At 41.4% G+C, this 15127-nt stretch overlaps 1 protein-coding gene across 4 annotated transcripts in view; it reads left to right on the plus strand.

The window, feature by feature from the left end:
• Dip2c (disco interacting protein 2 homolog C) overlaps nt 1–14798 on the plus strand; it is a 373272-nt gene extending 358474 nt beyond the window's left edge. For all 4 annotated transcript variants that reach the window (XM_038334504.1, XM_038334505.1, XM_038334506.1 and 1 more), the window contains 5 exons: nt 2582–2639; nt 4663–4737; nt 7555–7729; nt 9032–9155; nt 12461–14798. In XM_038334504.1, the coding sequence (XP_038190432.1) occupies nt 2582–2639; nt 4663–4737; nt 7555–7729; nt 9032–9155; nt 12461–12713 (685 nt within the window). In that variant the 3' untranslated portion in view covers nt 12714–14798. The remainder of the gene's footprint in view (nt 1–2581; nt 2640–4662; nt 4738–7554; nt 7730–9031; nt 9156–12460) is intronic.
• The last annotated feature ends 329 nt before the right edge of the window (nt 14799–15127 follow it).

The following is a 15127-nucleotide window of genomic DNA, read 5'->3' on the forward strand; positions in this document are numbered from 1 at the left end:
ATTGTGCACATAAACTCAAGGGTATTGTGTATTGAAATTGTAAGAGCTTCTAGGAAGTATGTTATCAATGAGTTGCATATGTATGCCCATGATTGTAAAGAAGGTATTATAAGCAAATGAGGACTTAAAAGTGTGTAAAGGTGTGTTATATGGTTCTCATTGATATATTGGGAAAACTGTGTGTTATATGCAAACAGGTGTTCCATGTATGTGTGTGCACATACTAATAAGAATTTGTACTTCTGCGGTTTATGTGCCAGTATTCCTGCATACTTTTCCAAGTGTATTTCAGGATTCCTTGGGAAGATTTGGGGTATGTTGCCTTGACCACAAGACGTTGGTCTGTGGTCAACTTGTTGTGGCCTGTGGTTCTAGCAGATGGGAGCTGGGGCATCAATATTGCACGTGCTTCTTTGCTGAACAATGACCTCTGACAAATGACTGTCCTAAGAATTGTACACGGGCAGTCACACTGCTCTGTATTTTATGCCATTCTTAACTTGATTCCTATGACCTATTGTCCCTCTGGCTAGAGTGACTGACAGATGCCTTGAGATTATATGAGATTTTTTTTATCTTAATTATTAGCTTCTTTTCCTCCTTTATTTCAGCACTGGTTCTCTTCAGACAGGGAAAGTCTGACTGAACTTGATGCTAGAATGTGATCACAGGATTGTGATGTTATGTGATTTCTCTGATTAACCAGCACTTGAAAATATACTCTGAAGTATACTTGAAAATCAGATAGCTGTCCCCATGGAGAAAACTGGAGGAAAATTGCCTTTTGTAGAATCTCACTCATGAGTATTTTGATAAGAATTTCCATTTTCCTTCCCTGAGGTGAGCCCCAGTCTTCCAGGGAACTTGCTTCTAAACCCTTTCCTTGGTGCCTCATGAAAACTGTATTATTCACATTTCTCATCCTCTTCAAATATCCCTTGTTCTAAGCATGAATGGAAGAGGAGGCTGCTGGTGATGGAAACATGCAGCCCAGTGACACAACTGAGCTCCTCCTGAACAGACCTCAGCCTGGTTCTAAACATGGAGCTCTTTCTCACTCTTCAGCTGGCCTACCTCTACTATAAATCAGTCGTATAAATCTTTTCTAAATGAGCAGTTATTAGTAACAGCCACTAGCCTGTGTAACACAGAGACTGTAATTGAGGCCCTGGATGGGTTTACCATGTTCTAGTTCATTTGCACCACCAAGTAGCCTGGCAGTGTTGGTAAGTGTTCTCATGGTGAGGAAGTCAGTACAGAGCTCAGATCTTCCCTAGGTCTCAACTCAAAAGTTCAGACTCACTGTGCAGAGCATTAGCATTGGAGTGATGGCAGATCACCTTGTTGGTAGATGTGGGATTCCTCCATTTGTTCAGAAAATTATAGCCTTTTGATGTGTGTTCCATTGCTTCTTCTGTTTTTTTTATATGTTTGTTTGTTTTCCCCTCCTGTGACCTTTGCTACATCTTTATTAGTGTGTAGGAATAGAAGTATTGTGTATACTGTATCTTGGAGGGATGTGATGGTAAAGCACACACAGAGAAGATGTCTTGTGATCTGATGTTGCCCTAACCACAACTTAGCTCACAGTTCTTTCTTTTCCCAGGTGCAGGTCCAAATTATGGTCCTGATCAAGTATTTGCAAGCACTCACTTTCCTTTGTTTTGTGTAAATAGAGATTGTCAAAAGTCTGGCGTGGTGATACATGTTTATATTAACAGTCCTGAGACCAAGAAGGCAGAAACAGTAGATCCTTGGCTCTTTCTGGCCAGACAGCCTATCCTACTTAGCAAACTCCAGGTCAATGAAATTTTGTGACTGAAAAAAAAAAAGTTGTTGACCTCTTACTTCCTTTCCTCCCCCTCTGCACACACACATATCATTCATACATATATAGAAGCACACACACATAAAATTGTCTTGTAGGTAAGTGAGCAACATCTAGTCTTTGATTAACTGGTAAGGAAGAAAAATGTGTGGTGAAGATCCCAGAGCCTGAAAGGTAGAACCTTGGAAATACAATGAGCCACCTCTGGTCATGGTCAGCCAAGGTCTTCTCAGCTGTTCTCCAGAGTTACCATTAACTATGTTTTAGGCTGAAAACTTCTCCCTTCTAGAAAGGATTTTCACTGTTTCTTCACTTATGCACTCTTAGTTTAGCAGGCTACCTGTGGCTACTAAGCCCACAGGCATTGCTTTCCTCAGCATGTTGTCTAAACCCAAGCAGAACTGTGCTAACTATAGGCCTAAAATTCATGGCCTGGGCACCCAGCATTTGCTGCTCATCCTTCCCCTTTAAATACAGAGGCATTTTTCCAGTTGTTTTTTCAGGTGGGGCAAATTTGACTCCATCTCCTTTCTCTGTGGTCATTACAGATGTGTTCATGCCATTTGTCCTTACCAGGGTATTATTGATTCTCCTATCAGTAGCCCTCTCTGGAACTTCCACCTTTGTCATGGGGTAATAATAAAAATTAACTTACCTTGATAGCCTACCAAGCCCAAGACATGTAGTAAAGGTGGCCAATGATAATGGTGTGGTCCAAAAAGCCCATTGAGTTGTATGTATTTCCACTTACAGAGTTCGGTTGGTAGAAAGGGGATCTCCTCACAGTTTACCTCTGATGGAGTCTGGAAAAGTAAGTATTGGAAGTGTTAAAATCTTATCCCAGTATAAAGGTGAGTAAGAATGAATGGGGTTTAAAGTGTCAAGAAATATATTCTCTGAAACTATGTATTACCCCGGGAAAAAAAGCTTTCTTGAAGATAATGTTTCAGGGTGGTTTGGCTATGTGTGCAAAAAGTCCATAACAGTGTCTGAACATTGTAACTTTTTAAATAACAAACCTATGCTGCATTCAAGCCACTAGAAGCCTGAGTGCTACCTCTCTCTCTATGGTCTCTGTCCTAAGGAGGTACCTAAGTTCTAATATGACTTTTCTAGTTCAGTTATCTGGCCCATGTTCTCAGTCCCAGTCCTAGCTTTTAGGAGGAGAAAAGACTTTCAGAACATCAAGAAGGTTCTTACACTGTCTTATACTTAAATACCATTAGCTACTACTTAGTCACCTGTTCATACCTAATGGAACAAAAGGTTGTGAAGTATTCCATTGATTCTTATAATCCTAGTGGTCTAGCCAAAATCAGCATATCACACTAAAAGAAAAGTATGTGAATAATGCTTCCCATTGGTCACCTATTAGTTTAGTTTCTGTCACAGTTAGTCAGAGAGCTAAAACTATGTTTAAACTTGCATGAATGTTTCCTTTTTTGCCCTAAATAGCAATCCTTTCTCCATTTGACATAGTTCTTTTGTTAAATTTATTTTATTTATATATGTATATGTAGTATACATGCCCATGTTCACACACACATGCAGAGGCCATGATATTGGGTGCCTTCCTCTGTCACTCACTCTCTGCCATATTGCCTTCAGGCAGGGTCTTTATTGAAGTAGAAGTTCATCATGTTTTTGATTAGGTTAATTAAAAAGAAAGTTGGGATCCACCTGTCTGTAATGCCCAATGCTGGCATTATAGGCATGCACAGCCATGCACAGTTTTTTTTATGTGGATGTTGGAGATTTAAACTCATTTCCTCATGCTTGCAGGGCAAGTGCCACACTTCTAAAAGAGCTTATGTTGCGGTGGAACTTTTAGAATACGTATGTCCATTTCTGCAAGTCCTGTCCCTTCATGAAGTGGTGCTCAGGGTAGGAAGGTAGTAACTACCATCTCAACACAATCTATGGGACTGTCAGGTACAGAAACCAGGGTCATCAGGTGCAACCTGACTGCTATAAGATGTCATGAGTTTCTACCACAGAGTGTCTTGCTTTAACTTAACATTCTATAGAATGTTAAATTTTCTGAACCAAGGCAGGCCATATTTGAGATTTTAGAGTAGACCTTTGAGCCCTTTTCTATGTGATACAGTAGAATGTTGCAAGGTTCAATGAATGTTGAAAGGAAGGACTTAGTGTTATTGTCTATAATAAAAATTGTTTGCCAATAGGAGTGGGTCCCTTGCGGAGGCTCAAAATGCAAATATAATAGAGAAGAGTGAATAACAGGACAGATGTCATCAGAACTCACCAGGTGGGGCTAGGATTTCACCCAAACTTTTACTTCTATCCACTACAAAAACATCCTCCATTGAATCAGTTACCAAGGATCATTTGGAGATTGGTTACTTTTAGTCCACACACATCCCTACAAATTGAACTCTGCAATACCCTGAATTCCAGTTGACTCTGGTCTGCCTGCTTCCTTAACCCCCATATGCCAGGTTGTTAAATCAATATGTGCAAATTCCTATTTTGTACATCAGATCATGTGGAATATTTCATCATTTATCCTAGATTTTGTTTCATAATTCCTTTGTAAATAGTCAGATCTGGACATTTATCAGCTTTGAAATATGGTTGAAAATCAGGTTTCATATTTTAAAGTCCTTCTGCCCAGACTGTAGAGTCATAGAGCATTGATAGCAAGAACATCTTTTGATAATGGCACATGCTTTAACTTCATGCCGCAATGCTCTCTAATGTTCTTTGGAAAGAAAATGGCCACTTGACATTTAGGCAAGGTTGCCATGGGAACGTGTATGATACCTGCCTGCCTTTTTAGCCACAATCAAAAATTGTCTCCTCTCTTCTCTCAGATACTTCCTGGAGTCCGGATCATTATTGCCAATCCAGAAACAAAAGGCCCACTGGGAGACTCACACCTCGGAGAGGTGAGTTATGGAAAGACTACAGGGAAATGTTTCCTCCCACATCAAACCTCTGAGCCTGTTTGTGCTTTGACACTTACTGTCATCCACAACTCATGCTACTCACATGAGGCAAGTCATGATGGCCAAAAAAGAGCTGGAAATATGCTTTACAGCATTAGTCATTCCTGCAAGCTTAGTATTATAGAGTGGCATTCACCTAAAAACATAGAAGACACTGTCATCGGAGAATTTCAAAAGCACAGCAAATTTGACCTCCGCAGTCTCACTCTGGAGAATGTTCTCATGAGCCTTCTCTATTTCTAAGATCTCCTTCATCAGGAAATTATTGAAACCTTCAGAGTAAACAGATCTACACCTAGCATGACGTCCACACAACTCAAAAGTCCACAGAATAGAAAAGTAGTAGTTAGATATGTGTTTTAGACAGTGGTACTTTATACTGCTTATGATGAAATCCCACCCACTGTGGTTTCCTGCCATTTGGTCCCCACCATGCTGTGGAATGGTATGACTGGAAAGAAATCTCCATCATGCTTCCTAGCCTCTAAATTTTCTCCACTGACATCAGCTGGGCCTTGAGACTACTCATTTGTTGAGGTCAAGTATCACACCTTGTCCTTTCTCTTATTCTCTCCACTAATAAGATTGCTCTGAGAAAGTAGGATTCCTGAGAAAATGGCAAAGCCCAAGTCTCAGACTCTATATAGAGCCATATCATCTTTCCTCAAGTTATCCTGCCTATGCCTTGGCCACCCACCTGAGAATGTCTTTGTGTGATCATATGTGCATCCTTTACTATACATGTCACCATCATTAAGACAGTATCAGCCTACCCAGGAACACTTTCCCCACAGAGCATGTGGGTAGACACATGACTCATGATCAAGTCCTGACCATTTCTACCTACTCTCTACATTCCTTTCTTATCTGGCTACTTTGTGACCCTGAGTTTGAATCTTGTGATCATGTAAAATGATCTGCACTAGGTTAATCAAGTGTTGCACTCAGTATTCTGTCCCCTCCCAAGGTAACCAGGTAGGAAGTTAATTTTTTTTCATATTTACTCCATTTTGATCAAAACATAATTGGCAAATAAAGTGCATAAGTCAAGTTGTACACAAAAATATTTGTGATGCAGTAGTGGTTATATGCACTGAAAATGACTTACATTCAAGAAACTTGGATCACCTATCACCTCAGAAAATTGCCTTTTTCTATGTGCGATGAGAATATTTAAGTTCTGTTGCCAAATTTCAAGCTGAAGAAAACATAGTCTCTGTGTTGTATGTTGGCTCCCAGAAGTCCTTCATCATTTAATGAAGGCTGTTACCCTTCAGCCAACATTTCCCCATCACTGTTCACCCTCAGGTACCAGTGACAACTATTTGGTTGCTTTCAGTGAGTACAATTTTTCAGATTCAGAGGTATATGTTTTACTCTGACTTCTCCCACTCCTGTTGTTAGAATGGCAGGCTTCCATTTTCCCCTTTTAAGACTGAAGTTTATGACTTTGTCTTTATTAGTTACTTGTCTTGTTGCTGTGAAAAAAGCAAAATAGTGAAGAGTTTATCTTTCCCAGGGTATGGTCCATCATGGCAGGGAAGTCTTAATGTCATGAGCTCAAGACAGTGATGACATTTTATCTACAGTCAAGGAACATAGATGAATGTTGGTGTTCAGCTAACTTTCTCCTTTTTAAGTAGTCTAGAACGGCCTAATGAATAGAACTGTTCACATTCAGGATGTTTCTTCCCACCTCAGTTGACCTAATCAAGATGTGCCCAGAGCCTTGTCTCCAAAGTGATTCTAGATCCTCTCACATTGACAACCATTATAATCTGTCACAATTGTCTTAGGAAGGAAATATTTCATATTGGACACAGTAAATAGATGCCTGTACCTCATCTTATGTTGTTCCTCTATCTATGTATTACCTTTTGATTATTTCAGCAAGTGTTTAATAAATATCTGCTAGGATACAGACACTATTCTGGGATCCAAGACTATTCCAGGGGTCTTAAGATACAATGGTAAACAGTACAGATGAGGTTCTCTTCTCAGGGTACTCAACCATATTTCAGTGTTAATAGAATAACAAAATATACGATCTCTGAATGCCTGTGCTGCAAACGGTATAATCCAAAAGCCATCCTCATGGATCCAGCCCTGCATGCCAACATCACTGAATGCATTGTACAGACAGACATCTTTGGAACTGTGTTGGCTACACTGTTTTCCTGGGCCTTTCATGTGGTTCCACATCATCCACAGCCATTGCTTTGAATCTATGTCAACCTCTACTTAACTGTGCTACCACAGACCCCACATTCACCTATCTGTCTTTCTGTTGACTTTGCCCCTCCATTGTATTTTGTGTTATTTTATTATAATCTGCTTCAAAAGGTGTGCTGACCAAATGAAAGGGAAAAAGCATTCTTAATGCTTTGAGCATTTCCCAGTTGCTCTTAGAAAACTACAAGCAAACTCATACAACTGTATTCACTTTCAAATCTTTCAGTAATTTACTTTAAGAAAATTTTCAGCAGGTGAATAACTTAGTTGGTTGCTTGACTGTAACATATTTCACATGGTACTTTTATTATAGAGAACTTTGTGGGTGTACTTTTGGCCTTCTACCCCCATCCCCAGACACATGAGCAAACCACCATTGTCTTGTATTCAGACTGTCAACCCAAGGAAACCTTGGCTATTTTTGAAAATAACTTGTTGAGTTGTTGAAACAGTTAGCTCTTCTTCCCTGGAGAAGGTGTGTGCACAGAGTGGCTCATGCACAATGGTGTTTCTCTCTATTCATAGATTTGGGTCCACAGTGCCCACAATGCCAGTGGCTATTTTACCATTTATGGAGATGAGTCTCTCCAGTCTGATCATTTCAACTCCCGATTGAGTTTTGGAGATACCCAGACCATCTGGGCCCGCACAGGCTACCTGGGCTTCCTGAGGAGAACTGAGCTCACAGATGCAAATGGAGGTGAGTTCAAGCTGGAAGATGACACACATTGTACAGAAGTTGAATTTGACCAACACTGAAAATGGATTTGAGGTTTGAGAGCCACAACAGGACCTCTGCTTGCTACTACTGACCTGAAAGTGCCTAATCTGGAAGGAGAAATAAATAGAGGCTGGGTAGATAGTACAATTGGTAAAGTATATTTACCATGAAAATATAAGACCTGAGTTTAATCCCTAGAACTCAAGTAATGTGCATCTTATAATCTTAGGGCTAGAAAGTTAGTTTTCTGGGGCCATAGTAGCAAGTCCAACCTAGACAAAAGTTCAGTGAGAGACCCTGTCTCAACAAACAAGGTGATTAGCAACCAAGGAGAATATCTGAAACTGATTTCTATCTTCCACACCTTTGTACACATATATGAGTGTGCACACACCTATACAAATGCATACACATGAAGATGTACACACAGGCAGTAAGTTTTAATTGAAGTAGACAGAGCTGTGCATACCCTTCCTTTGTCTTTTTGAGAACCCGGAACAAAGGTAAACCTAAACACAAGCCAATGTTCCCTATGATGAAGTGTGCTGAGTGTCCTCTTAAGTTCCAAGGGCTGTATGCTGTCCCGACCGGGACCTCTCCTGTGACATTTGGACAGGAGTAGTCCTGAGGCTTTAGGCCCTGATGGCTAGCAACTGGGCCTTCCTGTTCCCATTGTTAGGACATAGCCCTGTGTCTAGCAGTGATATACTTTGTTGCTTGTTTTCTATGTCTCCATAAGGAGAGCCATATGGGTATTCCATGAAGCCAAGATACCAAAGCACACTCATATGCCTAGGGGTTGGCTCAGTGGCAGAGTATATGCCTGAGACTCACACGTCACTAGGAATGCTGAGAAGGATACCTGGGGCTTACCAGCAAGCCAAGCTAGCTGAATTACTGAGCTTCAGGTTCTTGGAAGTTCCTATCTCATAAAATGATGTGAGTGTAATAGAGGAAAACACCTAACTCTGACCCGTGGACTCTCTGTGCATACATATGTACAAATGTCTAAGAAGAAAAAGCAAACAAACAAAAAAAAGTGAGAACCTGATGTCCGGGCATCCAGCCTCTGGGAAAAGAAGAAAGAATGCCCTAGTCTGAGGCAGCTGACACTTCCCAGGAGAAAGAAGGCAACCATCCCTAAATCTGGATCCTCTTTCTTGATTTTCTGTGTCATTATGGAGGATAGGTTCTTAAAAACAAAACAAGCAAACAAACAAACAAAAAACCCAGAACAGTAAAGTAAAGGTCTTGATTGGTACTTGGTTTCTTCTTTAACAGAGCGCCATGATGCCCTCTATGTGGTGGGGGCACTAGATGAAGCCATGGAGCTGCGGGGCATGAGGTACCATCCAATAGACATTGAGACTTCAGTCATCAGAGCCCATAAAAGTGTCACAGAATGGTAAGAGGATGGGAAGGCATTGTCTGTTCTGAAGTCAGGATCCTAGTTATTGGTCACAGAATATGGAAGAGTTTACTTAAAACAAGGCACTGGGAAGGATGGAATGTCTCTTCAAGGCAAGCCTTACTCAAGGCTAAGGACAATACAGGAAAGAGCCTACTTTGTTAGGACATCCCAGGTACCTGGAAGCCAGAGAGTGTTAATCTGAATAGTGTTTCCAGGACCCCGAGTTGTTATTGTCTGTAATTATGTAGATGTGACATTTGTTTTGCTCCTCTGTATCATGTTTTCACAAATCAAAACAACAACAAAACAAACAAGACACTCCTTCAACTGAGACTTGCTAGTAAGATGTATTGTACATCTTACTGTGAGGAAAGGCTTTGTTTTGCCCTGGTCTCAGTAGATGTGTGTGCCAGATAAGAACTGCTTCAAATAAATCAAAGCCCAAGCCACAAGGTCCTGCATAAAGGAGCCCTGCACACAATGACCCAAGGGTGGTGGCAAGGGTGGGAGGTGGGGGATATGAGTTCTTATTCTTCCCAGAGGCATGTGTTTGTCTACTGTCCAAGCCCTTCCAATGATACTTTGTAAAGTGTCATTGCCAAATAGTAGAACCTCCACCCATAAGCTCACTTCTGCTCCCTGTGTTGGAAGAAACAAGGAGGCTAGAGAAATTCATCAGTCTCTGCTAATGGCAGTCACAGATTTGCTTGGCACTTTCATGCTGTGTTTAGGAACAGAAAGTAACTCCATGCTTTGCAGTGTAGGTTTATTCATGCACTGATGACAGACCAGGTGTTCCTCACTAAGGCACTGTGCCCCCTCCTGGCAGAACCTGATGTGACCAGTCTCAGTCTTAGGGTACAGCCAGTAAAGGAAACAGGTGCAAGAATAGCTTTGAGTAATTTTCTATTTCCAAGATTGTTCATTCTTCTAATAGGTTTCTGAAAACAGACTCATACTTAATTGTCACTTATTGACTTATTGGATCAGAATAGCACAGATATATTTATTTACTTTTTTTTGTACTGGGCTTTGAACCAGTGTCTCCTACATGCTAGGCAGGTGCTTTGCCACAGTTCTGAATCTAATTGTGGAGCTCTTGGCAAAGAACCTAAGATCCTGTTTGTATATGCTTGAATTATTCCATGGTCACATTGCCCTAGATTCTTACCAACACAGGCCTCCAGGGTTTGAGTTAGTGTGCTCATTTCCAATCCCTGGATTCTATGCTCAGCACTACAAAAACTACAAAAACAAAACAAAACAAAAGAACAAGGTCTTCAGTTGCCAGAGTTTCCTCCATAACTGTGGATAGACGACAGAAATGCAAAGGCAGTACAAAGTCTTGATATTCAAGACACTGCCCCGGATGACCTTATTTTGTACCTATGTGGCTTTACATCTCGGGTGCAGCCTCAGTTTAACTGACTTTATCATCTCCCTCAAGATGTATGCTGAAGGGCCTCCCTCTGGGTTCTTATCCTAAGCATTACTGTGATTACCTACTCAATGGCTCCTGAGCTGAATCTTACCCTCAGTTGGTCAGTCAGGATCTCCAATCCGCCTGTTCTTGTAGAAGCCCCAGAGGAAAGAAACTGATGAGTCAGGGGTTTAAGTTCTGATAGACTCAGGACTTTGGGAACTGTTTAGTCACAGACTTCCTCCCCTGCTTCTGCTGGTCTTCTTACAGTCTTCTCCGTGTGTTTCCTACTCACCACCCCATCATGTCTTCTAGGTTGCCTGCCACTTGAGAAACCCCATGTTCCCAATTCAAGCCAACCAAATCCATTTCTCACCAGGGGTCTTGCTGTGTTAACACAGCCCCTGAGAAAGCTATGCTAATTGGCAGGTATTTAATCCTCATCCCACTCTGCTTGGAAAACCTTGGAGTGACAGCTAAGCTGTTTCTCTGGGTGACTGAGCTGTGCCTAGTACTTCAGGACAATGGCATATATTTCAGATGCCATTATACCATTTGACTCAGAGTGTCTGGGAGATATATGTGATCACTGATATCATAGATAGAACAATGTATCTTGGAGGCCATGGAAACCAATATTTCAGTGTCACAGGGCTCAAATTAAGGGAATGAAATGTCAGCACTTTTTGGAAATCATTTCAAAACTGTTCTCTTGGGGGGGGGGGAGGTGCAGGTGTCTCAAAGCAACATCCTGCTTAATGCTTTCTTTGGTTCTCTGTTAGCATAATACATGTGCATTGATGATACTGAATAAAATTTCCACTATTTTCTAATAGACGTAATCTCGTGCTTGTAGGAAAAATAGTGCCTCTAAGGTACATCCCATCTCAAGCTAGGATAGAGATTGTTAGGCAGGGGAGAGCCTATGTGACTCTTCTGGTTTATCCATATAGTTCCTTCAGCATTTTCATTCCTATAGCCATGCAGACCTGTGCCAGAGCTCATGCATACCGGTCCTAAAAGCCAATGTCACAAGGGTAATGGAGTTTAAAATGGTAAAGCAATGGGCTCATTCTTTCAGTAATTAGGTAGACTAAGTACTCAGGAGGCCCTTCCACCAAATAAGTACCTGCTGCATGAATTAGTTGCTGCTGTGTTACTGTCATCTCCAAACTCAGTACTCTGAGACATAACTACTAATCTTGCTCGCATATCTATGGGTAACCAGCCAGCTATGGTCACCTTAGCATCTATTTTGCTGGAAATAGGCCCAGTGGCTCTGCCCTACATGTGTCTTATCCTCTGAGGCCAGCTCAGGCACATCCCTAGCCTGGCAAGTGCACTGCTACATTAGAACAAGCAAAAACATCCCAGCACTTCTAAACCCTCTGCTGGTATCACTTTGCTCACACACATTGACTAGGTTTCATATTGAGCCCAAAGGCTGGAAAGTGGGAGCACTGGGCTAAGGGTGCTTTCTGCTAGTATGCAAACCCCTGCAGCAGTAGAGCTCGGAGCCTAAAAGAGATGGTGGGAGACTGCGTTGGGAGGCTGATGAAAGTAGTGGGGGAAATGCATGTTAAGCAGCTGTAAAGCAACAGAACTGTAATCCAGACTCCCCTAAGGAGGCAGACGTGACCCTGTACCATAGATGCAGAATCCAGAAAACACCATATAACACGTAAGAGTCACCATGAGAGAAAGAGAGGAGAAAATTCGAAAAGGTATGTTGTGGGAAGACCATGTGCTGACACAGCTCAGAGGGATGCTAGTCTGAGGAGATGGGTGGGATCACTCAGGCAGATCTGAACAGAAATAGAAAGTTATCATTACATAAAAGACTCCCCCGATGATGGTGGTTTTCTTCTCTGTCTTTTAGTGCTGTCTTTACCTGGACAAACCTGTTAGTGGTTGTGGTTGAACTTGATGGGTCAGAACAGGAAGCCTTGGACTTGGTTCCCTTGGTAACCAATGTGGTCCTGGAAGAGCATTACCTGATTGTAGGAGTGGTGGTCGTGGTGGACATCGGTGTCATCCCCATCAACTCCCGGGGAGAGAAACAACGGATGCACCTGCGAGATGGGTTCTTGGCAGACCAGCTGGATCCCATCTACGTGGCCTATAACATGTAGTCTCGTCACTTTGGCTTCCACAGACTTTTCTACGGATGTGACCATTTTTTTCTCAGTGTCCACAGAGACATGCAGACACTCGGCCACACTTGAAGGAGGAGTCTGGTGTGGTGAGGTTGGGGAGGACTTCTAGGAGCAGTCACCTGGCAGGGAGATGAAATGTGAATTTACGCTGGATTTTGCTCAGAAGGACTTTGGATCACTGCCTTCAGTTTGCTGGAAAAGCTCATTTTAAGAACTTTCTTTTCTTTGTTTCTTTTTTTAATTATTGAATAAGAAGTGCTCTCTTCGTAAATGTGGTATTTTGTTAAGCCAAAATAGCAATTAAAAAGAATATTCTACCCTCCAAATGGGTTCTTTTAAACAATTTATGTAGTGTGACAAAGAATTGTTTTCTCTGTTTTAATGTGTCATGGAATCTTAATGACATGGATCTGTTACTAATTTAAGCCATCGATAGATCTCACCCTTCTAGGAGAGTTTACTGAGGTACGAGAACCTTCCAGGTAGCACCTTCTAATTAGATTTTAGCAGCTTTCTTTGTCAGAGACACGCTGAAGAAACAGAGGCCAGTTTATGGCCTTTGAAGTTAACATAGAACAAGAAGCGATTATAAATAAGGTATTTCGGCAACTATCTTGCAGATATCTTTGTACTAAACTAAAAAGATAAAAATTAAGTTAACTTCCTCGATATGTAATTATGTACAAAATGTTTAATTTATTTTGATCTCTTTAGAAGTATAAAAGAGAAAAAAACATTCAAGAATATTAAAGTCTTGTAATGTTTGCTAATATAAAAAAGTGTTGTATTATCTTGCGTGGATAGTATCACAACAAATATATATATATGAAATATAAATTCACTAATGAACAAAGGAGATTTTAAAGTTTAAATGCAGAAATTGTCACTTGCATGGTGCGCCCTCCACTGTATTCACACACACTTGGCTGTTTCCGAGCAATCGCAGGTTGCCAGTAACCCTGTCTTAGACCAGAGACCATCAAGTGGAGTCACCACCGTCTCTGAGATGGTGAAGGGATTTAAAGCTAACTAACATGCACTATTTTTTCCTTTGCTGTGAGGACAACAGTGAATGCTTTTGTGCCAGCATGTATCAATGACATTGAGGGGCTCCAGGTTGGCAAATAGCACTGTTTTCTGAGCTGCAAGAATTCGTTGCATAATGTCAATTTTATTTTATCTTAGCATTTTGTGTGTGTCACTTTTTAAGAAAAAAATTTGAGGGTTGGTAAGAAAAGAATGATAGCCTGTGGTCATTTGTACCAGATATCATTCATTTACCCCTTCCAGTGACCACTGTGAGCAGATAAATGTCCAGAACAGCTTTGAGGGAAGAGCTATGTGTGGCATCTTCTTCAGACTGTAGACCCAGCCAACTCTGATCCTCTACTTCTGGTAGCTTCCTAGCTTGACCCTGAGTAGCCAACTATTCCAGGAACTCAAAGTCAGGCTCTGGTTGAAGCAAGGAGTTCTGCTGGTCACATCCTTGTACTAACAGTTGCTAAACCAATCCCTGGTTATGTGTGCCTACAACTCGACCACTGTATCCTTCAGTTGATCTGGCCTATCTGCACCCAACCAAGGAGGATGTATCAGCAATGCAAGGGGTCTATTTTGTAATTGCCACAGTCTGCTCCTGCAGTGGTTCCCAGGACTAGAAAAGCCTGACTAAAATTGTTGCTGAGCAGAAGTGAGGTTCTTGATTGCATTATGGGCAACGTCTTTGTCTGCCTCAGTTCTGTGCAGTCAACAATAATCCCTTTGCTAAAAGAGTTTTGTTTGATTTCTGAGATATAAGACTGTTTGTTTTGTTTTTAATTTAAGTGGCACATTTTTTAAAAATTTGCATATGTAAAGCATTCTTCCAACTCCGTGAATCATTTGATTTTTCACATATTGTTTGCTCATTGCTATATGTTTGTACATGTTTCAAATACACATTCCTACAGTCTGCAGCTTCCGAGGGCAGGGGGGAATCCCTGCCACATACAGAAAAACATTTTCTTGATACATGTATACACACCCTCATACACACACACACACACAGAGAGAGAGAAAGAGAGAGAGAGAGAGAGAGAGAGAGAGGGGGGAGTCTCTTTCTCTTTCCCTCTCTTAAAGGGAACTGGGTCTACCATTTCAGATAGGATACTGATAGGTAAACATCATTGCAGTTTGCAGTTTGCAGGAAATGGCTGATGTGAGGAAGCAAAGCAAATTTAGATGTCACTCAAAACGTATTCTTCACTTTTCACCATATCAACTTCACACCCAAGGAGGGCGAAGGCTGCAGTGTGGTTGCACAGGCCATTCACAGCAGGTCTCTTCTGCATCCTGTCATCTGTGACGTTAGACTAGGTTTGAAAGAGTTGGTGGACTGGGTTGGAAGCTTC

Source organism: Arvicola amphibius, chromosome 6, assembly GCF_903992535.2.
Source record: "Arvicola amphibius chromosome 6, mArvAmp1.2, whole genome shotgun sequence".
NCBI classification, from domain to species: Eukaryota; Metazoa; Chordata; class Mammalia; order Rodentia; family Cricetidae; genus Arvicola; species Arvicola amphibius.